Here is a 25,516-nt window from a genome sequence, read left to right as displayed (position 1 = left end):
CAAGACAGCTAACAGCATATTGGGCTGCATTAGTAGGAGCATTGCCAGCAGATTGAGGGACGTGATTATTCCCCTCTATTCGGCACTGGTGAGGTCATATTGGGAGTATTGTGTCCAGTTTTGGCCCTCGCCCCCCATAACAGAAAGGATGTGGACAAATTAGAGAGAGTCCCGCAGAGGGCAACAAAAATGATTAGGGGGCTGGGGCACATGACTTAGGAGGAGACGCTGAGGGAACTGGGCTTACTTAATCTGCAGAAAAGAAGAGTGATGGGGTATTTGATAGGAGCCTTCAATTACCTGGGGGGTTCCAAAGAGGAGGGAGCTTGGCTGTTCTCAGTGGTGGCAGATGACAGAACAAGGAGCTATGGTCTCAAGTTGCAGTGGGGGAGGTCTAGGTTGGATACTAGGAAACACTATTTCACTAGGAGGGTCGTGAAGCAGTGGAATGGGTCAACTAGGGAGGTGGTGGAATCTCCATCCTTAGTGGTTTTTATGGCCCAGCTTGACAAAGCCCTGGCTGGGATGATTTAGTTGGGGTTGGTCCTGCTTTGAGCAATGGGTTGGACTACATGACCTCCTGAGGTCTCTTCCAACTCTAATCTGCTATGATTCTAAACGTGGCTGGCCCCGGGGCCACCCAAGCAGCTGGCTCTGCGGCCACTCCTGGAGCAGCCCTGGGAACAGCCACACCAGCTGCTGATCCGGCAGCCCTGGTAGTGGGTCCTGGGTGGCTGGCCAGAGCAGCTGTGATCCGCGGCCCCAGGCAGCAGTCCCTGGCATGCTGGAGCTGATGCGGTCCGCTGGCCCTGGCAGCAGTCCATGGTCCCCGGCAGCTGGTGCCGCTGGCCCTGGGTGCTCCCCCAGTAGCGCCTCCCCTCCCAAGATTTAATCACAGGCATTTTTAATATAAGTCATGGACAGGTCACGGGCTGTGAATTTTTGTTTATTGCCTGTGACCTGTCCATGACTTTTACTAAAAATACCCGTGACTAAATCGTAGCCTTAATCATGAACTATGGTGTGTGTGGAAGATGAGGGAATGTATATTGACAACTCAACATTCTTATTTGGGATTTCCTGAAACTCTGGCTGTACTTGCTCATTAGTGCCAATTACCCACTGCCATGCTGGTCATATGGAGTTCCCATCATTCTGTTTTCCTTTCTTATATGTGCTGCTGTCCAGTAGTGGGTACTGTGGTATAAAGCCCTTCCTGTGCGGTTATCCACTTCCCCTCCTGTTTCCTTTGATTGCTGGATTGACCTGTACCTGTTTTATTAACAGTAAGGCCACTATAAACTTACAGTAGTATAACTATGTCATGCAGGGGTGTGAAAAATCTACCCCTGGTTAGACAGCGCTATGTCAATGTCGGGGCTTCTCCTGTCGACATAGCTACCGCCTCTTGTGGAGGTGGATTAACTATGCCAATTTATTTATACAGCGTGTGCATACTATGGCAATGGGAGAAGCTCTCCTGTTGGCATAGTCGCGTCTTCACTGAAGTATTACAGCAGTGCAGTTGCATTGCACTGATGCAGTGTTTTAAGTGTACACCTGCCCTAAGTGATGCAGCAGGCAGGTAGAGGTGAACAAAAGAGATCTTTATTAAGTATGTAGTGGCCAGTGTTACAGGCTGAGGCTCAAACTTTGATGTGGCAAGCAGACTGGGCCCAACTTGTATTTCTGACTCAGTCCCTCCTGAAACCTCACCCCTCTTTCTCCAGTTCCACTCATTCTACTACAGTATGCATAGGGCCTTTCATGGCAGATTGCTGACCAACCTTTTGCCCTTATAAGTGCAACATACATGGTGGTTGGCTCTGGTCATTCCTTTCTGCATACCAGCCTGGCCACACATTCTCAGAGCAAGGAATGCCCTTTCTTTTGAGAGCATTTTGGGTTAGCATTTTTTGCCCCATGTGCTCTTTTGCACTCAGGGAGGAGATCATGGGCCTAATATACACAAACCCATTACAGTGCACTTACATAAAGTAGGAATAAAAATCACAATGTAACAAGCCAACACCTGAATAATTCATTGTTTTCTTGTGCTTTGTAACGATTCAGTGACAAGTGAAGCGTTCCAAAGGATCAGAAATCTTTAATAGCTTTGGACCCAGTCTTCCACATTTAATTTTAAAGGGATGGGCATTCAAACAGAGAAGGGTTGGTTTTTTTTGCATATTATAGCATCAGATTCTCACTCTGGATCTTTGAAATTTAGTTTTGTGTATGCATTTCATGGACTGATGATATCCTCTTTCTCTAAGAAGTTCTGCTCTGTTCAGATACTCTAAAAATGAAGGTTTTCCAGATCAGTACATCTCCCCTGTTTGTGACTGAAGAGCCCTACTGAGAGGTTACTTTCCAGCAGAGGAGGGAATTGGCACAAAATCAAAACTAAACCACATGATATCCTTAGTAACAGGTGGAATCTCAAGAGCGTAAGAGTTAAAGTAAGTCCAGTGGCTTCAGAGCCTGAGCATCATCCTGAGCCACAACTCAAAGGCACTGTCTTACACAGCTATTTTTAGAGTGCTGGCACGAGCCCCGCTAACTCAAGTCTGTCCTCTCAAGCTGGGAGACTCACTGCCAAGGGCGGTGTAGACATACCCTAAGTCAGGGGTGGGCAAACTTTTTGGCCCAAGGGCAACATCTGGGTATGGAAATTGTATGGCGGGCCATGAATGCTCATGAAATTGGGGGTTGGGGTGGGGGTGTGGGCTCTGGGGTAGGGCCAGGAGTTCAGGGTGCAGGAGAGGGCTCCAGGCTGGGATTGGGGAGCGGGGGGGGGGTGAGGGCTCCAGCTGGGGTGTGGGCTCTGGAGTGTGGCTGGGGATGAGTGGGTGGGGGTGCAGGAGGGTGCTCCGGGCTGTGATTGAGGGGTTTGGAGGGTGGGTGGGGGGATGAGGGGTGCAGGCTTGAGTGGTGCTTACCTCAAGCAGCTCCCAGAAGCAGCGGCATGTCCTCTATCCGGCTCCTATGCAGACGGTCAGCCAGGTGGCTCTGCACACTGCCCCATCTGTAGGTGCCGCCCCTGCAGCTCCCATTGGCCACGGTTCCAGGAGGGGGCATGCCTCTGCTTCTGGGAGCTGTGCGGAGCCACGGTACGTGCAGAGCGGGGCAAGACCCCCGACCCCGCTTGCCGGCTGGAGCAGGGCAAGCCCCGGATTCAGATCCCCAGCAGGAGCTCAAGGACCGGATTAAAACATCTGAAGGGCCGGATGTGGCCCTTGGGCCGTACTTTGCCCACCCCTGCCCTAAGTGGTGCCAAAGTCCCAAGTCAGTGCCATGACAAAACCTGCTGGTGGGTGACTTATGAGAGAAAAAGCAGTGTGTGAAAGATTCCTTGCGCATGCATGCCTCAGCGTGCTGCCACTCCTACTGTGTAATGTTCGACTGCATAAGTCAGGCACGCTGGTCATATACAGGTAATTCATACATCACAAGCATCTTAATTATTTGATGTTGAAGATACTAAAGGGGAAATTAGGTAAAGTGTGTACAAACCTCATACAGCCCCTCACACACAAATACCATGCTGCCTGTATTCTGCTGTCAGAGATGGCTTCTGTTTACACACATTTGGTTCATACTTGTCATACGTTAAAGACAGTCTGTGGCGTAACTAATCCCAGAATCATCTGACATACCTATTAGGACCACGGTTTTATCCTGCACAAATGAAAACGTATTTCAGATAAAGGTATCTCCATTCAAGGAAGATGATCGATAGACTCTTGAAGTATGGAATACCTGTGCAGCCTGCTCTATCTATGGAAGTTGGAACAAGCTAACCAAAATGAAGGAAAAACCCTACATCAATTCAGCCGCTCCTATTGAACTAATTGCTGACTGAACACTAACAGTGTTGCTACTGTAACCAAAGGAGAGACCAGGTGTGAGAATGCATTCGTCCTACAGCCACCTCAAGGGGGAAAAACAAGCCAGTAAAATGGTAGGCAGCGGGATGTACCCCTCATCCTACTCCCAGTGGTTGTACCTGTAGGGAGTATTTTTTTCAAGTGAAGATCTGCAAACTCCTCCCTTTAGCCTATTCAATCAGATCTGTAAAATCAGATAGAAGTCCTGCTGCCATTATAACAGGAAGAAATCTGCCAGTGTTTTCAGCATATACACTTATTTTCTTCCAAAGAGCCATGTCTGGGAAAAGGATGGGCACTTGTGCTTTAAAATTCAGCTGCACTTGAACACCAAATCTTTGTTGTACAAATGTAAATAGCGAGTACTGTGCATCAGAAAACTCAAGATTACCACTTTGCAATGATGTTTCCCTTTCAGACAAGTTATTTTTCTGTTTTAGCACAGATATTTTTATTTAGCAAACCTACCATATGAATAATATTTCATTACCTTTTCTTTTAACTTCAACAAAAAACAAATTACTCTGGCTTCTCTCAGTAGCTGAAATAGTGTTGTTTTTTTGTTGTTGCTGTTTTTCAAGGCAAGTTTTGCTAGGCAAAGCAACTTCAAAACAGAGCAAAAGAGGAAGACTGAATGGATTATTAGGGTCTTGGGTAACTATCAGTATTACAAAGTATAACAAACGCAAATGGCACTGACATTCTTCAGCTTCTTTATGTCATTTCTGTAATATACCAATGCATTATGACATTCAGGTACTATCAAAATAATTAAATACATATTGATGCTGATAAGTTTTCAGTTCATATCAATTATGTCTCACATATGATCAAAGTAAATAAAGAGCTTGGCCCTGATCCTACAAGCTGGTCCATACCCATGTATCTTAACCAAAGTCATGGGAGCTACCCAAAGGCAGGGGTGCTGGAACAATTTGTGTAGTGGGGGTACTGAGAGTCACTGAACCAAACTGTAAACCCTGTATATGATGGAAACCACTTCAAGCCCAGGGGTGCAGCAGAACCCTCAGCAACTCTAGTTGCAGCACCTATGCACACAGGTGCAGGGATCTGCCCATGTAGATCATTTTACAGGACTGGCTCCTTTATTAGCAAAATCTGGATTCATTAAGTCTGTACTGAATGATGGAAAACTAGTTAGTCATGAGGTCAAAGCTTCTGGGTTGTATGTATCTATTCATCTATCTAGGTTCTTTACAGTGATGAGTACTGATAAGTATCTGAGTGCCTCCCCAGAGTAAAATCACCCTGCAGTAGAATAGCTTTCTTCAAGTATTTAGAACTTATGGAATTGCAGATTTCCCCCATAAAAACATTTTCTAGCTGCACGGCTTTATAAAGTAATGAATAAATACAATGGCATCTTAAAAAGTTGCGACTACCTTAATCATATTTTATACTAATCTATCATTCTGTTTTGCTAACATTTTACTAGAGAATGAAACGGCAGAAATCAGACTAATTTTGGTTACCATTAAAATACTGTATATAAACTGTTAAAGGTAGAGTAAGGCATTCTCAACACGAACTTGAGGAACATACAGTTTCATGGCCACTAGAACTAATTTCAATTTCTTACGAGGATTAGTGGAATGTTTCTGCATATAAATCTCTATACTATGTTCTCCTTGTAAACAGTTTATAAATATTACTGATAAAAAGCTCAACATTTCAGATGTCATTTTAAAAGCATGGGCTTGACATCAGTTCCCATTCATTTACTGTGAGATTATGATTCGGAAAGGAAACAGTTTCAAATAAATGATTTCTAGAAGATGTCTACTTTTGTAAAACAAAACGAAATAGTATTCATTTCAAACGTCACCTCTAAACACTCTCTAAAGGTATATGAAGTGTATGCATTAATGTAAGTAGTATTTACTGTCTCATGTTTCACTTGTTGGTATTACGGCAAATAACATTGTATCCATGACATACCTGATGGGACAATTTACTATTTTCATAAGCAGTCACATGCATTGAAGTTAGGACCACCAGCTGGTGCATTTTGCACTCCAAAGCAGAGCCACCAGACAGGCCAGGCTTACAAATCTTTCTTGCTGAAGGGCAAGATAGCTGGTGCATGAAATGACAAATCTCAGCTGAAAGAAGAAAGCAAGTGACCTAAGGCTTCTCTTCTGACGCTTCTTCTCCTTCCTGAGTAGGTTTCTCTTCAGGTTCACTGTCTTGAACTGGAGATGGATTACGGCTGGGCTTATTGCTGTCGTGGCTGCTGTGACCACTTGCACTCCCAAGACGAGTTGATGCCACAACAGCTTTCACTGCAGCCTGACAAAGATAGACAATTTAAATAAAATCCATGGCATATAACACCAACTTAGTCTCATATGATCAGGGAATTTTAGTACATTTATGCTTCATGTTAATATCCAATTAGCTAATAAAATAAATTCTAACATTTGAAACAATTTAATGACATTTGAAACAGACACTATTTCTGAAGACTAAACCTTGACTAGCATTAATAGAAACATTTTTTCAGACGTTTCTGAACCTAATTTAAAAATAAAATACACCTATCCATACGGGAGGACAAAGAACAAACTTGTGTTTTTCCCACAAGTATATTCACACTGATTATTTCACAAAATATGCCCGAGATGAAGTGGCTATTATTATTATTTATGTTTGTTATAGTAGTGTCCAAAACATGCTAGGTGCTGTATAGATATATAGAAAGACTCTGGCACAGATCCTTGCTGGTGTAAATTTAAGGGGAGGGATAGCTCAGTGGTTTGAGCATTGGCTTGCTAAACCTAGGGTTGTGAATTCAATCCTTGAGGGGGCCATTTAGGGGTTGGGGCAAAAATTGGGGATTGGTCCTGCTTTTAGCAGGGGGTTGGACTAGATGACCTCCTGAGGTCCCTTCCAACCCTGATATTCTATGAAATTGTCACTGCTCCAATTTACAGCAGTTAGGATCTACCCCTTGATCCCTGCCTGGTAAAGCAGATATTCTTAAAAAACAAATATATGTAAGGGGGCAAGTGGATACTTGACCCAGTAAAGGAGGTGGCAGCCATGGAGGGATTCAAAATGTGAGATGACTTGCTCAGATTGATGGTCTAGAAACAGAACATATTACCTGGTAAAATTATGCAAATTAAAGATAAGTGTAATGACCTTTACTTTTGGTTCTACTATATATGTATACAAGAAGCAGTTCTGATCTACTCTGCTAGAACTAACATTAGGGTTAATTCTGGAGTTTACAGCATTATAATTTTATAAAAATATGGCTTTCAACAGACAAAGAAAAACTAAAGTCCTTACATTGGTCTTATACAGGAGGTGGAGGTAATTTGATATGTATCATTACTTGTATAATTGTAGCTATATGTGTATTATTGCATATACCCTTATTAATTCAGTACCTAGATTTATATTTCATCCTTAGTTTTTTTGGAGAGCGATTTAGTTTTCATGCTATTAGCTATTTGGTAATTCTGTTCTTGATGTAAAAACATTAAAGAAATAAAAAACCATAGTTCTAATTAATCTCAAGTCTTGGGGTTTTTTAAATGTGTCTAGTTCAAGGTCTGAAAATAGATCTGTGGTGTGAGAATACAAAGAGAGTCAATGAAATATGCAAAACAGACACACACTTTTCTTAGACTCTTAGAACAATAAATGTAGAAGTTGACTCAGGAGGAGTTAATTTTGTACTCTTCAGGAAGCGCACTATAAAACAACAACTTTAATGGACATATGTAAGCCTGCTCTCTACAGGCTAAGTGTCACTGTGAATTATGTCTTCTCAGGATCTTTGTAAACACTTCACAACAGTTCTGTCCTCTTTTTGCCAACTAGACTTTCTCCGTCACATTCCCTAATAGCACTGAAAAATGAGAACAAATGAAATGTAAGGGTAATTTCTTACTTGTGAATCTGTCTGTGCATGGACTGGATAGTTCCCAGTCCAGAGGCTAATTTATTATTTCCATCTGCCCATGATGATGAAGGCATCTCTAAATTATGGCTCCACAATAGCTGTTATTCATAAATATTGTGCACAAATACTCTGTGAAATCTCTTCCAAAACGAACACTATAGACACTAAAGACCAACGTTAGTAGAACGAGGGGGAGAATTGCAAACTCAAGTCAGTTAGGTGCCTAACTGCCAGCAGTGCTTTTGAAATTCTTCCCACTAGTGCCTAAGTCTTGTATGCAAGTATCCCAACAAAGGGGCAAATGGGTGTTTATTGGCCTGATCCAATTCCCATCGAAGTCGCATCTGCACAGCTGGTATAATGGTTCAGGTGTGGAGGGTATAAAATTACGCCAATACTTGTGAAGTTACCTGTAACAACAGGGAACTGCATATTTGGGCATGAATGTGCATATTTGGTATGCACAACACAGGCATTTAATTTTGAAAACTTGCCCCTCTGGGTCATAAAGTAAAGTGCTCTCAATGCATGTCTCACATTCCCATGGATACCTGTGGGAATAGCATGTGCGTTTCAAGGGTATCATAAAGCCAAAAATATAAAACATTAATAAAGTAAAATTTTAACCAAACAGATTAAGCATCTTCCAGGTTTGTAGATGTAGGACTCCATGAGGAAACCAGTGAGTCACCTGCTCTGATTTGGGCCCCTGCCAATCAGCACTCTAGGGATGGAGCATGCAGTACTAAACATAAAAAAGTCTTTAAAAAGATTTTTAAAAGCCATTCCTATTCTAGAGACCAGGTGGGTGAGCTAATATCTTTTACTGGACCAACTTCTGTCTGTGAGAGAGAGAAGCTTTTGAGCTTACACAGAGCTCTGTGTAAGCTCAAAAGATGATCTCTCTCACCAACAAAAACAAAACGAAAGATATTACCTCCCACACCTTCTCTCTCTAATATCCTGGAACCAACACAGCTACAGCAACACTGCAAATATTTCTATTCTAAGCAGTTTCGTTTCTATAGTGTTTACAGTCAGCTCTGCACATTTCCACTTGTCCAGCTGCACAAAGTGAATGGATTATCTTTAGCTTTTTCATCTTCATCAGTTATTATAGAAAAAGACAGAGGAATAGACTTTTTTTTTTTTACTGAAGTCAAAAATTTTCCTGAAAGTTTTGTCAGGCTTCTTAAATAGTCAATGCTGCCGTGTGCTTTTAAAGTTCAGTGCAGAGACTTACCTTTAGTTTACGCCGCGCATTGAATTCTTGAAGTTTCTTTTGTGCATTGTCCATATGTGCAAAATTGGCTGCTTTTCCTGTGACCCAGGGGTGCTGCAAAGCTTGAAAGGTTGTGAGGCGCTTCTTAGCATCAAACACAATCAACTTTTTAACCTATGTCACCAAGAAAAGAAAAAGTCAACTTTCTTCCTCAATGATATGTAGTAAGACTTACTTTATGGGGTTTGTTCTTGGTTTTGTGAAGCTGCTCAATGAAAGGCTCTCTAGGAAATAGACTATCATTTTTGTTGCTGTACAACAAATGGATTCTAGAACTAGCAGACTCAACCCTGGAACATAGGTTTTTACTACTTATCTTAAACATGGAGATAATACTAAGTGTATTGCTCAAAGACACAAATGTGCTACTGAAAAAAAAACTTTAAAAACATTTATTGGTGTTGAACACTATGCTGTGTGAACTAGTGCATTTTCATTACAGCGACAGTCGTTGAATGCATTTGTCTAAGCTGCCAAGGAGAATATAATGCCCAAGTTGCAATATGTTAAATGGTTAATGGTAAATGGGCTTAAGTATAAAAGAGAGAAAGAGACAAAAGCAAAATAAAACACATTCACTTTGATTTTTGAACCTCCATGTACCAATTTTCTTGATTTGTTTTTATTGTAGCTCAAGTAGCTGAAAGCAGTTTACCAAAGAAAAAAATAATCCTGCATGTACTGTAAGTACAATATGCAAATTGATTGTAAAGTATGGCCATAAGAAACATTGCATTTGAATGGGTAAATATGCTTATTTGATAACTTAGGTCAGGACTACAACTGACTGCAAGGCTACATTAGAAAGAATATCAGTACACCTAACAAGTTTTAATGTTATTTATAGTGAACAGCTGTGGGGATTAGACGACAGCGGTTGAAAGAGGCATTTTGCAAATTTGGGTTCAAAACTGTGAATGGAATATCATGGCTAGTGGTGAAGGTGAAGTGATAACTGAGGTGTGTTCTGTGAATGGTGTCATATAGTCTTTCACTACCATGAGTCCTTGATTTTCAGGAGCACCAAATCCATTGCTCTTTCTACTGAGTCTGGAAAAAGTGCTTGGCACACTCATTGACTTTCACTAGCTCTGTGATAGTCCTTGGATCCAAGACTCACCTGTTGGCAGCCATTAATATCTTTCAACATAACACTTTTTAATTTTAAAATTGCATTTAATAGGCTTAAATCACATATACCTCAAAATATTGTGTATTTCCTGAATCACTCTCTTACCTACAGTATTTAGACCTCTACCGCAGCAGAATCAGGGCCTTATTTCAGTAACACTTCACTTGCTATCAAATGTGGGTTTTTAAAACTTGAGATTTAAGATTTAAAGGTGACTGGTAAGTTTTTAAAAATATAATCCAAACTAATATTCCACATAAAAAGCCATCTTTTCAAAGTTAGACACATGACCTCAAGTACATTTGTGCATGCAAATACCCACTGGAATTGTGCAAAATAGGGCGTGGTTTGTTTTTTTTTTGAAGCTCTGTTTCCTCTTTCTTTACACCCTACAGAATGTACTTTACAAATGCGCAAGTTGTACTAGGAATATGGGCTATGCATCATTGTTCACAGCTCAATGAAAGCACCTGCTCAATGCACAGTGGCTGGTCAAAAAAGTAAACAGCATTTAAAATGTTTAAAGGAACTGAACAGAAATTAATACAGGGTCAGATTCTATCAGAGATGGCAATTCCAGTCATCCTATGGAGGCACAGGTAAGCAGCAGAACCTGTACAATTCTGCTTATTAGAGCTTTATCCACATTAGCAGGAAATAGGTAATAGCAACTGCTGTAGGCAAGGGTCAGGTATTTTCATCACTGCGTCTTCTAGACCTGCTGTGAGCAGAGTTAGATGACATGGATTTAGCTATACTAGTGTTTCCACCATTGCTCCAACTGGTGGAGCTGCACCTATGTCAGTGCAATGGTGGGAAATTTCCTGACAAATGCCACTACAGACGCAGCCTTGGCATGTGGAAGGTGTAGAGAGCTGAGCAAATAGGTGTATGCGGTGAAGCTGTGTTCCACAGGTGTCCATCCACAGCAGGGCAGAGGGGCATTGTAAAACTAAGATAAAATAGAAAATGTTTTTAAAGAAGTGTGGACAGAGGAGGAGGACTGTAGCTAGTGGATCTAAAAATACACAGATCTCCTGGCTGAACACCCTTCATGAGCAGCGTGCACTGTGGCTGTGGAGTAGCTCTGCTACTGCTCCATGACTTAAGTGGGGGAAGGGGGATTCTGTTTATCTCCACCCTGGTGGGATTCCCCCACAAGTACTCTGAGGGAAACACACTGCCTCTCCTGAGAGCAAGTGAGAGGGTCACTGTCGTGTGTGCACCCTTTGAGTCCAAGCAGCAATTCTGGATCAATCAGTCAGAATGCCTCTTTTTGGCTCCAACTGAAACGCAGCGGCTCATTCCTCCCTACAGCATGGGTCATGGCTTCAAAGCCACAAACCGCCTCAATCTCTGGTTCAGGTTTTGCTTCCAACCATTCAGAATTGAAAATATGAGCTCCATTAGAGCAACTATGCTGGACCAACTCGCATAAATGGTGTATGCACACAAAGACCATCCACTTAGCTCTACGGCGGGATATTGTTTAGCTGACAGAGATGTAAATGGCATTTGCTCCATCTCAGAAATATTCTAAATCTAATACAACAACAATAAATACTTCGAACTTCTACCATGCCTTTCAGCTGAAGCATCCTGAAGCACTTTACAAACATTAATTACTGTAGCGTTTTATGGCACAGTTTGTACAAGTGATATGGAACTGAACATTTGTTGTTGTAATTTTAATGAAATAACTAAATTGTGTATGTATCATTGGGTAAAAATAGAAGTTGGACATGTTCATCTTTGTAGATCAGTATCTTTTGGATCCAATTTACTTTACCCAGTAATCAAAGGCTATAGTGCAGATAAAATGCTAAGGCTGGAGCACTACTAATGGATCATACTTAAGGGCAATGACTGACTGACACTCATCTACTAAAAACTCATCACAAAAAGCTCAGAAATGGACAGACTCTTATAGTCAGCAACAGCTGGGGCTTTTGTTATTTAATCTTTATAAGGAAAAATGTTCAAACGTGAAACCATACAAACTCGGGGGGGGGGGTCTAGTTTTTATGGCCCTTTTGAGGTTGAAACTCCACGAAGAAGAAAGAAATTGAAAGAAAAAAAAACCCGACTCAAAGAAATGATACCTACAAAAAAAGTCAGACACTAGAATCTTTAGCCAGGTTCTTTGAATATTAACCTGATCTTGAATAAGTGACGTATGATGTAGTGTGGGGACTTTTTACTGTAATTTAATAGACTTTTTTTAAAAAAATACATGCGCTGCAATAATCTCTGAATTTCTACAGCCTAATTTACAAGAGTACTTAAAAGCCACAGCTTTAACTGATGTCAGCAGGGGCAAGAGGTACTCAGCATCTCTGAAGTTCAGGCCACTGGAATCTATGGTGATTATTTCATTTTAACAAATTAGTCTTGATTTGCAGGCAAACAAGATAGGCAGGAATCAAAGTGAGATGAAGATATATGTGAAAAAACTCCACACAAATACTGTTTGCCTTTGCGGAGCGATGTCACATATGCATCGGAGAAAATGTTACACTTTGTGTTCTCGTTGTACTTACCAAATCCTTGGCATTTAGAGACACGTCATCCCACCAGGGGGACACAAAGTCATATTCACAATTCAAAATTCTTTTAAACATGTACTGGTCTCCCCTTTCATCATAGAATGGTTCAAATCCACAAAGTCTAAGGGGAAAAGAGAGCGAAATTTATCAAATATCTAAGTGATTTCAGGCTCCAAGGAACATCTCCCTATGTGATTTTTACCCACTCCACAGCTCTTTTCCCACCCTGCCTGTGAAAACAGAACTACTTTTAATTAAAAAAACAAAACAACAAACCTTTCCTTGGGTCTTTATACATATCACTTTAAGTGGTCCCTATATGTATATATACATTATAGGCAGGGCTGATCGCATCACCTATTATTAAGGTTGCCTGACACTCTCCATTATAAGACGTGTTTTCAGTTGATTATAACTTTGTCAGAGTTCAACTGTTTGAGCTGAAATTGTCCCTGCTGGGTGTCTGCCTCAGGGTGGATATTTTGGAAATGTTCAGGCAAAATAGTTCAGTTGTTTCTCTTGCTAGGAAGAATGGTGTTTGGCCCATGTTAAAAAATTCTGGTGAACTTGTCTTTCAGATGTTCTTGCACCCAGTGCTTTGGAGGAGAGACTTGACTGATGTGCACATAATTAGTGTCCAGTAAAAATTTTGGGTTAAATGACTTGCCCAGAATCACATAGGAACTCTCTGGCAGAGGCAGGGACAGAATCCATTTCTCCAGGGCAGTATTCAACTGCCTTAACTTAGAGAACCATCCTTTATCTTCCTGTAGTCCCCACCGTCATTCTCTATGCACCTTCCATCATCTGCAACAAACGAGGCAGTGGTCCTACAGGCAACAGCCTCCATCACAACACAACCCTGATTCATCCCCAGAGTAGGTCCAATCTGTGCAATGAATGAGACAAATTCCATAGAAAAAATGGTATATAGTCATGTAATTAGACGGTATCATAATACATACTCCAAGGAGCCTGAATTAAGGTTACACAGTCAACCTTAACTGTGGTACTTCCTAACTTTTGAGTGCTTGACTGAATCTTAATGTTTCTAGTATTTTTAATGTGATTTATTAAGATTTTTAAAAAGCAAACTGAAAATACAGGAATTCCATCATAGCATCCGATTGACACCCACATGAGTCTTCATCAGAGTTGATACCTTTAGCCCCACTGCACAGGCTTTTGCCACTTGAGCTAGAGGGGGGAGGTGCCAAGTCTAGGTCCAGGCATCTGAACTGAGAGCAGGGAGACGGTCTCTCCTGTGATCTCAATAACACCCTGCTGGGCCCAGGCAGCATGAAGGAGAACTTCAGAGGGGACAAGAATTGGCTGGGATAAGGAGCCTCGTGGAAAGGAAGGACAGAACCTGGGATTGGGAGTTGGGGTGTGGGAAGATTGGGACTGGCTGGGCAAGGCGATTGGTAATGGGAGCCAGGGAGAGAAACAGGGGATGGAAGTGGGGGGACTGGGAGCCAATAGTTAGTGGGGAGACTGAGATTGTATGAGGAGCCAGAGCAGAGACAAGGACAGTCTGGGCAAGGAAAATGGGACTGAGGGGGGAGGGGAGCTAGATCAGATGAGAAGCTGGGGTAGAGGGGGAGAACTGGGAGTAGCTGCGCAAAAAGACTGGGACAAGGAGCTTTGGACAGGGGCAATATTGAGATTAGATGAGGAGCCTAGAGGGAGATTCGGACTGGGAGCCAGTGAAGATGAGGAATGTGGGCAAGGGGTGACTGCCAGGAGGCTAGGGTGGAGGAGAAAGATAGATTGGAGGAGGAGCCAGGAAGAGGAGAACTTGGACTGGCTAGGCAAGGAGACTGGGGACAAGGAACTGAGGTGGGTGAGGAGACTGTGAGCCGTGAGCCAGGAGACTGGAACTGGGAGTCCAGAAGGGTGAGACTATAAGGTGGATAGAAAGCTGGCTAGATTATCAGGCTCAACGGGTAGTGATCAATGGCTCCATGTCTAGTTGGCAGCCGGTATCAAGTGGAGTGCCCCAAGGGTCGGTCCTGGGGCCGGTTTTGTTCAATATCTTCATTAATGATCTGGAAGATGGTGTGGATTGCACCCTCAGCAAATTTGCAGATGACACTAAACTGGGAGGAGAGGTAGATACGCTGGAGGGTAGGGATAGGATACAGAGGGACCTAGACAAATTGGAGGATTGGGCCAAAAGAAATCTGATGAGGTTCGACAAGGACAAGTGCAGAGTCCTGCACTTAGGACGGAAGAATCCCATGCACCGCTACAGACTAGGGACCGAATGGCTCAGCAGCAGTTCTGCAGAAAAGGACCTAGGGGTTACAGTGGATGAGAAGCTGGATATGAGTCAACAGTGTGCCCTTGTTGCCAAGAAGGCCAATGGCATTTTGGGATGTATAGGAAGGGGCATTGCCAGCAGATCGAGGGATGTGATCGTTCCCCTCTATTCAACATTGGTGAGGCCTCATCTGGAGTACTGTGTCCAGTTTTGGGCCCCACACTACAAGAAGGATGTGGAAAAATTGGAAAGAGTCCAGCGGAGGGCAACAAAAATGATTAGGGGACTGGAACACATGAGTTATGAGTAGAGGCTGAGGGAACTGGGGATGTTTAGTCTACGGAAGAGAAGAATGAGGGGGGATTTGATAGCTGCTTTCAACTACCTGAAAGGGGGTTCCAAAGAGGATGGCTCTAGACTGTTCTCAGTGGTAGCAGATGACAGAACAAGGAGTAATGGTCTCAAGTTGCAGTGGGGGAGATTTAGGTTGGATATTAGGAAAAACTTTTTCACTAGGAGGGTGGTGAAACACTGGAATGCGTTACCTAGGGAGGTGGTGGAATCTCCTTCCTTAGAAGTTTTAAAGGTCAGGCTTGACAAAGCCCTGGCTGGGATGATTTAACTGGGGATCGGTCCTGCTTTGAGCAGGGGGTTGGACTAGATGACCTCCTGAGGTCCTTTCCAACCCTGATATTCTATGATTCTATCACTTCCCCAGGTGTGGGGAAAAGACAGGATGACACAAGGTCAGGTTGGAGGGGATGAGGCAGAAGGAATCACACTTGAGGTGGGGGGATGGGCAGAAGAGTCTATGTCCACTAGAGCACAATATCCTACAAAGCCTAGAATAGAACTCAAGATTCCCAAGTCTCACCATTCCAGTAACTCCATTAGCTCAAGTGGCAAAAGCCTGTGCAGTGGGGCTAAAGGTATCAACTCTGATGAAGACTCATGTGGGTGTCAATCGGATGCTATGATGGAATTCCTGTATTTTCAGTTTGCTTTTTAAAAATCTTAATAAATCACATTAAAAATACTAGAAACATTAAGATTCAGTCAAGCACTCAAAAGTTAGGAAGTACCACAGTTAAGGTTGACTGTGTAACCTTAATTCAGGCTCCTTGGAGTATGTATTATGATACCGTCTAATTACATGACTATATACCATTTTTTCTATGGAATTTGTCTCATTCATTGCACAGATTGGACCTACTCTGGGGATGAATCAGGGTTGTGTTGTGATGGAGGCTGTTGCCTGTAGGACCACTGCCTCGTTTGTTGCAGATGATGGAAGGTGCATAGAGAATGATGGTGGGGACTACAGGAAGATAAAGGATGGTTCTCTAAGTTAAGGCAGTTGAATGCTGCCCTGGAGAAATGGATTCTGTCCCTGCCTCTGCCAGAGAGTTCCTATGTGATTCTGGGCAAGTCATTTAACCCAAAATTTTTACTGGACACTAATTATGTGCACATCAGTTTTTGGGGACTGATGAGATAGCCTAGGGTCTGATGTGCAGAAGAACTGAGTACTAATACCTGCAAGTGAAGTCAATGGAGCTGTGCTTTGAACATATATAGTGCTTTATAAAAATGCTACAAATACTCCGAAAAGTCAGGTCATAGGCATTTCAAATTGGGCATCCAATATTAGAGGGTACTTTTGAGCTTAATCTCTCTGTGCTCAGTTCCCCACATGTAAAATGGTGATAACATCATCCCCATACCTCCTCTGGGTGTTATGAAGATAAATTCATTAATGTTTGATGCACTCAGGTACCACAGCGATGAACGACATAGCAAAGCCCAGGAGGAAATTAATAATTCTCTCTTCAGAACACGGTTTGAACATTGTGCGGTAAATAAGCCTAGGGCCACACACTGAACAATGGGGATAAAGCAAAACACTGAATAGCTGCTCTTTAAATGAGCATCATCTATTCTCTGCACTGAATGAGGCAGGGATCCTGTGGAAAGATAGTATGTAATCATGTAATTTCAGACTGTATTACAATGCATATGTACAAGGGGGCTGAATTTAGGTTAAATTAAAATACAAATTGACCAAAAAAACCCAAACAAACGAACCAAAAAAATAAAAAAAAAACCACAAAAAACAACCACACATACCCAGGAGATTGAAAGCTAGTTATTTCACTGGATTGCTTGGGCCAAATTCAATAAGTCCAATCAGAGAGTTCAATAAATTCAATAAATCCAATAAGTGAGTTTAGCTTTAGAGAAACGTACACTTTCCTGCCACTTCATGATGTATCACACATAAACCCACTTGCTAGACTACCTTATTCATACACTTGCACCTATTTAACATTACGTAATTTATATGTCTCTGAATTGGGTCCACTGATTACAATCCTGCTCCTACTGAAACCAGTTGTAGAACACCCAATTATTGTATACAACGGTTGGACTTAAATCTGGTATGTACAATGCATTCCAGTAATTTATCTGAATAATGATCCTATTTGCAGATGAGATACATTCAACAATATTTCAGATGAAAAGCAAAGACACAGAAATGAGTGACAGTTATATAATACACTGCCTCTTGTTTGCATTACACTGTAATCAGGCTTATCATTTTACAGTAATCTCCCATCTAATCAATAAGTGTCCTGATGCTACAGAGGATTAGTGTATCTGCTGTCATGTTGTCGGTAAATATGACAGGTAACACAAAATGAAGATAAGAAAACAATGAACTGTGAAGAAAGTGAAGAGCAGTGCTATCAGTTAAATACACAGTAAACTCCAGTATCTTAGTTTTGAAAAACAAATATTTTGCATGCTATCCTGTTTTTTAAAATGAGTGAGATGCATTAAAGCTCAAAGAACTAATGTTCTGAAAAAGTAGCGGCTTGCCTGTGGGTGGAGTGGCTGCATCGTGTTATGCAGCTAGCACAGAGACACCAGCCTAAGAATATTCTTAGAACGGTATTCATGCACAAGGCTGGCAGAGGTGGGTTAGACTACAGCAGTAAAATCTTTGAGTGCTGCATTTAAGTAGGTGGGAAGGAGTGGACTGCTGACCTCTTGACCTCTTCACCCCATTTGTCTGCTTCTCCCACCATCATCTTTGTGCTGGCCTCAGTGATGCCCTTTTCCCATGGAATGCCCTCACTCAATTGGTCTGTAAGGTCAGAGCCCTATCGAGAGCTACCAAGACATGTAGTAGAAATTAGGTAACTAATAACAGCAAGTCTGAAGACCAGAGGCAACTGATATTTATTTATAAAACAAAACAATATATTTAATGCACATAAAATGTACATGTTTTGGCTGTATATTTGTTCCCAACTTTTGTATATGGCTTGTCTTCTTAGCAAATCATGGGCACTACTGGGATATAAATAAAAAATAATAGCAATCATGCACCCATTGACATACAGAAGGTTTATGGCCATCCCACCATCAACCTCAGCCTGGTCCAGTCCACACAAGAGATCCACTTCCTGGACACTACAGTGCTAATAAACGATGGTCACATAAACACCACCCTATACTGGAAACCTACTGACCGCTATTCCTACCTACATGTCTCCAGCTTTCACCCTGACCACACCACACAATCCATTGTCTACAGCCAAGCTCTGCGGTACAACCGCATTTGCTCCAACCCCTCAGACAGAGACAAACACCTACAAGATCTCTATCATGCATTCTTACAACTACAGTACCCACCTGCAGAAGTGAAGAAACAGATTGATAGAGCCAGAAGAGTTCCCAGAAGTCACCTACTACAGGACAAGCCTAACAAAGAAAATAACAGAACGCCACTAGCCGTCACCTTCAGCCCCCAACTAAAACCCCTCCAACGCATTATTAAGGATCTACAACCTATCCTGAAGGATGACCCAACACTCTCACAAATCTTGGGAGACAAGCCAGTCCTTGCCTACAGACAGCCCCCCAACCTGAAGCAAATACTCACCAGCAACCACATACCACACAACAGAACCACTAACCCAGGAACCTATCCTTGCAACAAAGCCCGTTGCCAACTGTGCCCACATATCTATTCAGGGGACACCATCACAGAGCCTAATCACATCAGCCACGCTATCAGAGGCTCGTTCACCTGCACATCTACCAATGTGATCTATGCCATCATGTGCCAGCAATGCCCCTCTGCCATGTACATTGGTCAAACTGGACAGTCTCTACGTAAAAGAATAAATGGACACAAATCAGATGTCAAGAATTATAACATTCATAAACCAGTTGGAGAACACTTCAATCTCTCTGGTCATGCGATTACAGACATGAAAGTTGCGATATTACAACAGAAAAACTTCAAATCCAGATTCCAGCGAGACTGCTGAATTGGAATTCATTTGCAAATTGGATACAATTAACTTAGGCTTGAATAGAGACTGGGAGTGGCTAAGTCATTATGCAAGGTAACCCAACTCCCCTTGTTTTTTCCTACCCCTCTCTCCCCTTCCTCAGACGTTCTTGTTAAACCCTGGATTTGTGCTGGAAATGGCCCATCTTGATTATCATACACATTGTAAGGAGAGTGATCACTTTACATAACCTATTACCAGCAGGAGAGTGGGGTGGGGGGAGAGAAAACCTTTTGTAGTGATAATCACCCATTTTTTCATGGTTTGTGTGTATAAAAACATCTTCTGTATTTTCCACAGCATGCATCCGATGCAGTGAGCTGTAGCTCACGAAAGCTTATGCTCACATAAATTGGTTAGTCTCTAAGGTGCCACAAGTACTCCCTTTCTTTTTGCAAATACAGACTAACACGGCTGTTACTCTGAAACCTAGCACTTCTTTTCTTTCTGCTGTGCTAGTCTCTACTGATACAGTATTGGGGGTGGACAGGGCAAGTGAATGTCAGGGAGTTGGTAATGGTTCTGTGATCATAGGTCTGATTTCACGCCAGCCTTGAGGGAGTTTAAGTGTCATCCGCAAACTTTATCAGGAGTGATTTTGTGTTTTCTGCCAGGTCATTGATAAACATGTTAACTAGTGCAGAGCAAAGAACAAGTCCGAGTGGGACCCCAGTTAATGACGACTCCCAGTTTACATTTACACTTTGAGACCTGTGAGTTAGGCAATTTTTAATCCATTTAATGTGTTCCATGTTGATTTTGTATCATTCTAGTTTCTTAATCAAAGTTTTGTGTGGTGGTATGTCAAAGGCCTTACAGAAGTATATTATATCAACACTATTACCTTTATTCAAGCAAACCTGTAATCTCATAATAAAGAGATATCAAAATGTTTGACAGGATCTGTTTCCCATATAGCCATGTTGACTAGTATTAATTATATAACTGTTTAATTTTTTTAATTAATTGAGACCCATATCAGCCGTTCCATTGTTTTGCCCAGGATCAGTGTCAGACTGGCAGGCCTGTAATTATCCACATTGTCCTGTTTACCCTTCTAAAATAGTGGCACAATATTAGCTTTCTTCTGGAACCTCCTCAGTGATCCAAGACTTATTAAAAATCATCTAGAGATTTCTTCAGCCTACTTTTTTAAAACTCTTGGGTGAAAGTCATCTGGACCTGCTGATTTAAAAATGTCTAACTTTAGTAGCTGCTGTTTAACATCCCCCTGAGTTACTGGTGAAATTGAAAGTATTTCATCATCATATGATATGCTTTCATCATCTGTTTTTACCCCCAAACACAGAGCAGAAAAAATTATTGAACACTTCTGCCTTTTCTGCATTATTATTAACAATTCTACAATTTCCATCCAGTAATAAACCAATATCATTGCCAGGTTCTATTTGTTGCTAAATCTCTTCCTTATTGTACCAAACTCTGCTGGCCACAAGTTCTCTTGTGTCCTTTTACCTATCAATTTACTACAATTACTAGCTTCTGATTTATATTCATTACTATCAACTTTTCCTTTCTTCCATTTCGTGTGTATGTGTTTATATATAATATAATAAATCTGATATAATTGATATATTTGTGACGAATTGGATCACAGAAAACCCCTAGGGGTTGCCAACTGATGTGCCAAGACTACTTCTGCTCCTGCTTTCCTGCCCTGTCAGCTTAGGACTTCAGTGCCGTGCCTGGTTTGAGCCAGACCCGCTAGCCTGCTGCAAACCCAGACTCAGGTCTGAACCACGTCCCCTAACAACTGTAGGCTTAATTGAAAGCAACTTAGGAAGTTTTCCTGTCCTTGACACTCAGATGCCCAACTTCCAATGGGGTCCAAACCCTAAATGAATCAGTTTTACCCTGTATAAAGCTTATACAAGGTAAATTCATAAATTGTACGCCCTCTATAACACTGACAGAGAGATATCCACAGCTGTTCCTCCTCCCCATCCCCCCCCCGGCAGATATTAATACATACTCTGGGTTAATTAATAAGTAAAAAGTGATTTTATTAAATACAGAAAGTAGGATTTAAGTGGTTCCAAGTAGTAACAGACAGAACAAAGTGAATTACCAAGCAAAATAAAATAGAACATGCAAGTCTACATCTAATCAAACTGAATAAAGATAAAACCTCACCAGTTCCAGTAAGCTTTCTTTTACAGACTAGTCTCCTTCTAGTCGGGGTCCAGCAATCACTCACACCCACTGTAGTTACTGTCCTTTGTTCCAGTTTCTTTCAGGTATCCTTGGGGGTGGAGAGGCTCTCTCTTTAGCCATCTGAAGACAAAATGGAGGGGTCTCCCATGGGCTTAAATAGACTTTCTCTTGTGGGTGGAGACCCCCTCCTCTCTCCTATGCAAAGTTCAGCTCCAAGATGGAGTTTTGGAGTCACATGGGCAAGTCACATGTCCATGCATGACTCAGAACTACAGGTAGCAGCCATGGTTCACATGCTACCTTGAACGTCCTCAAGTAGACTTCTTATATGGATTGAAGCATTCGAAGATCCATTGTTCCTGAAGCAGCTTCTTGATTGGACACTTAACTTAGCAAATTTCTTTCTAAAGAAGCTGACCAAATGCCTTACAAAGCTTCCTTAGAAATCAAGCAAGTATACAGCCAATATTCATAACTTCAAGTACAAAAATGATACATACATATAAATAGGAGGAATGTATTCAGTAGATCACCACCTTTACAGAGATATGTTACATGGCATATGTTGCATAAAACATATTCCAGTTATGTCATATATACATTCATAAGCATATTTCCATAAAGACTTATGGGAGCACCGTCACACCCTCCTCCTGAACTTACTGCCAGAGACTTGGACACTGTCCGTGACAGAGGCAGTACATGTAGAATCTCTATTTGTCTTTGATCACACTCCTTTTCAGTACCTTTACACCATATGATGTCATTCAGAAGTGTTCTAGCCAGTTTTGGGGTTCCTGGAGCCCAGATGCCTGAACACAAGTTGGGGTGTATTATTGCTAACAGAATGCATACAGCAATATCTGTTAAAGTGTAGGTGTCTTGGCATTTAGCCACCAATGCCATGAGACGGTGTGCCTCAGTTTCCCTCTCTACACAGCAGCAAGGGCCTGTTATGCTTTTGCTGCTGTGCCAAGCTTCTAGTCTGTTTACAGGTATAGGCTGAAAAGTAACATGCTTGTGGGGCTGTCTTGTCACCATCCCCAGCATGTACAACAGTTTCTTCCACAAATCAGGTCTGTCTCACATCTTTAAAGGGTTAAACACTAGTATTAACTTCTTTTTGTCTTGACCCATAGATGAAATAGTAAAAGACACAAGATTAACAGCAAATCTACGGTGGAGAGGCTTTGTTCACACAATTTAGCTTGTTTAGTGTCTACTGTATTTTCCAGTTCTTTGAGCCCCCTGGTAGGCACTCTGATGCAGACTCTTCTGCCTCTTTGAAGAAGGCTTTCAATTCAGGCATGGGTTTGGGGCTTTGGCAAGGAAAGGGTGTGCTGCAACCGTGCCTGCCCTCGGCCCCTCCCTCTGGAATTTCTCTGGGCTGCACTCCACTCCCTTGCGAAGTTTCACCCATGCAGAGATTTTCCCCCTCCTGTCTTGGAGAGACAGTTTTATCTCTTACAAGTGTAGCAAGAACAACATCTTTCAATGGAGTGCCTTGGATTGGTAAAACCCCTTTGGACACCCCACTTTCTGTTCTCAAAAGGTCATCTGGATGGACACCCCCCTTCCAGAAGATCTGACCCTCAGTTTTCCCTTAAAACCTGATCCACAGGAGAGGGGTCTGGCTTTTAAATGCAGACTTTTCACCCTCCTCCTGGAAAAGATCCTCCCTACAAAAGGTGGGCGGACTCTCCAGCCCCCCTCACCTTCCATCTGGGCTTCCCTCTCTGGGCTCCCCTCTGGGTCAGACACTCCTGTGTCCCCAAAAAGGGAAGGTGACCCTGGTCCAGCTGTGGGCTCACAGCTACCAGCTATGACAGACCCTTCACTGGCCAGCAAAATTCTCCCCTTTTCACTCAGGTTGGGCTTGCTTCCTGCTACAGAGTCCTTGGGGTCTGTTCCCACCACAGCAGTTACCAGGACCCCAAATTCCACCTTTGGGACACATGTCTCTGTGCACCCTAGGGCAGGCCTGGCTGCTGGGGTGGCCCCCCTGTTACAAGGTGGTACATTCCCCTCTGCTGGGGAGATGATCACGGGACAGGAGCTGGCTTCATCCAGCCCCTCCCTCTGGAACTTGCCTTGAACCCCGGGGCTACAGGAACTGGCTACAACCATCCCTGCCTCCAAAGCTGCAGTCTTTACCACTACATAGGAATCTAAGAGACACTCTGCTATTCCCCCAGCAGTCCATGTGACTTTACTGCCCTGCCTCATCCTCCCTCCCACCAGGGCTTTTAGCACAAGAGTCCTTCTCACTGCTAACCAACCCTGGGACAGATTCTGCCACATTAAAGAAATCATTCCCCAGTAGAAACGGTGCAAAATTGTATGCCACCGTTGCAACAGTCAGTTCAGCCTGCAAATCCTCAGGTTGCATGTGTACTTTAGCTAAAGGTGCAAGGACTTTGTTACCTCCCACCAGTTCTAATTCTGCCATTTTACCTGGCAACAAATCCTCCTCCTGGATCAGGTCCCTCCTGACCACAGAAATCTCAGCACTTGTGTCCCTTAATCCAAGAAGCACTTCACCATTGATTTTAACAGCATCCATATGCTCACTGATTGGTTGTGTGAAAGCAAGTTTTACAAATCCTGTGTAGAAAGAGGCCTCAGTCTGGCTCTGAGAAGTAGCAGCTTCATGTGTTACTTGCTGCCAGTTCCCACTCAGCAAGGGACACTTATTCCTCAGGTGCTCAGTGGACTTACAATGGTAGCACCTCTTGGGCTCCTCTGCATGTACAGGAGACTTGGGACGAGTAACAGGGAAATGGGGAGGTGAACGCCCAGCCTCCTTTTTCCCAGGGGTAAAATGGTGGTTCTGCTTTCCCCCAATCCTGTCCCCCTCGGCCAGTGGTTTGTGTTTAATGGCAGCTTGCGCTTGCTCATAGGAGTCTGCAAACCCAGCTAATTCACCCACTGCATCCGCCTTTTTGTCCCACAAATACTGTTTTACATCATCACTGCACATATTTAGGAACTGTTCCTGAGTAACCAAATCACACATTCCTTCAAAGCTTGTAACACCTTTCCCCCTCACCAACTTATCTATCATATTTCTCATTTCATTTACATTAGCCACATTACTCATTCCAGATCCCCTCTTAAGACTCCTGAATTTAACCCTGTAGGTTTCAGAACCAGTTCCTTAAATTTACCATAGTTTGAAGCATCATCAATAGGCATCTTATAGAATATGTCCAGAGCTCTGCCAGTCAATTTTGCTACCAATGTGGTCATCTTTTGGTCTTCAGGGATTGCACAGAGGGTGCACAGTCTCTCAAAGGTGATGAAATATTCAGCAGTATTGCTGGATTCATCATACTGGGGACATAGTCGCTCCCATTTGTGGATTTTTCAGGACATGGAGCCAGCAGCTGAAGGGTTTTGTCTCTTCAACTCCATAACAGCCAGTTCATGCTTCTGGGCCTCCCTAGCTCTTTTGTGGGCAGCCTCCTCCCTGGCTGTTTCTGCCTCCATAGCTCTCTTGTGGGCAGCCTCTTCTGCCTCCACAGCTCTCTTGTGGGCAGCCTCTTCTGCCTCCGTAGCTCTCTTGTGGGCAGCTTCCTCCCTGGCTGTTTCTGCCTCCACAGCTCTCTTGTGGGCAGTCTCCTCTGCATTAATTTCTAATTGTCTTAATTCCATCCATCTCTTGTGTTCATTTTCTTTCTCTTTTGCTTCCAGTCGAGCCAGCTCTAGTTTATGAGCTGCTTTACTGATAGTCATTTTCCTGCGTTCTTGTGCTGGGCCACGCCCCCTCTGCAGTTTACTGAAACTGGGATGCACTCATCTCAGGGGCTTCTTAGTTAACAGAGACTTTCCCAGCGCCCAGTGTTCAGACTTTCTGGGTAATTTGCAACCTGTGCAGTTCTAGCTTCCTCTGATCTTCACTCTTACTTATTTTGCTTCCTTTTCTGTCCT

The 25,516-nt window shown here is 42.7% G+C and overlaps 1 protein-coding gene across 2 annotated transcripts in view; it reads right to left on the bottom strand.

Moving 5' to 3' along the window:
* Nucleotides 1–4,586: 4,586 nt before the first annotated feature.
* CAMK4 (calcium/calmodulin dependent protein kinase IV) overlaps nt 4,587–25,516 on the bottom strand; it is a 290,902-nt gene continuing 269,972 nt past the window's right edge. For both annotated transcript variants that reach the window (XM_084628870.1, XM_084628871.1), the window contains exons 9-11: nt 12,779–12,905; nt 9,068–9,220; nt 4,587–6,200 (exon numbers count right to left, since the gene is read on the bottom strand). In XM_084628870.1, coding sequence (XP_084484996.1) covers nt 6,036–6,200; nt 9,068–9,220; nt 12,779–12,905 — 445 coding nt within the window. In that variant the 3' untranslated portion in view covers nt 4,587–6,035. The remainder of the gene's footprint in view (nt 6,201–9,067; nt 9,221–12,778; nt 12,906–25,516) is intronic.

The sequence above is a fragment of the Lepidochelys olivacea genome, assembly GCF_965140295.1.
Source record: "Lepidochelys olivacea isolate rLepOli2 genome assembly, chromosome: 5".
In the NCBI taxonomy this organism is placed as follows: domain Eukaryota; kingdom Metazoa; phylum Chordata; order Testudines; family Cheloniidae; genus Lepidochelys; species Lepidochelys olivacea.
The sequence above is the reverse complement of the archived record's forward strand: the minus strand, read 5'-3'. Positions and strand labels throughout refer to the sequence as shown.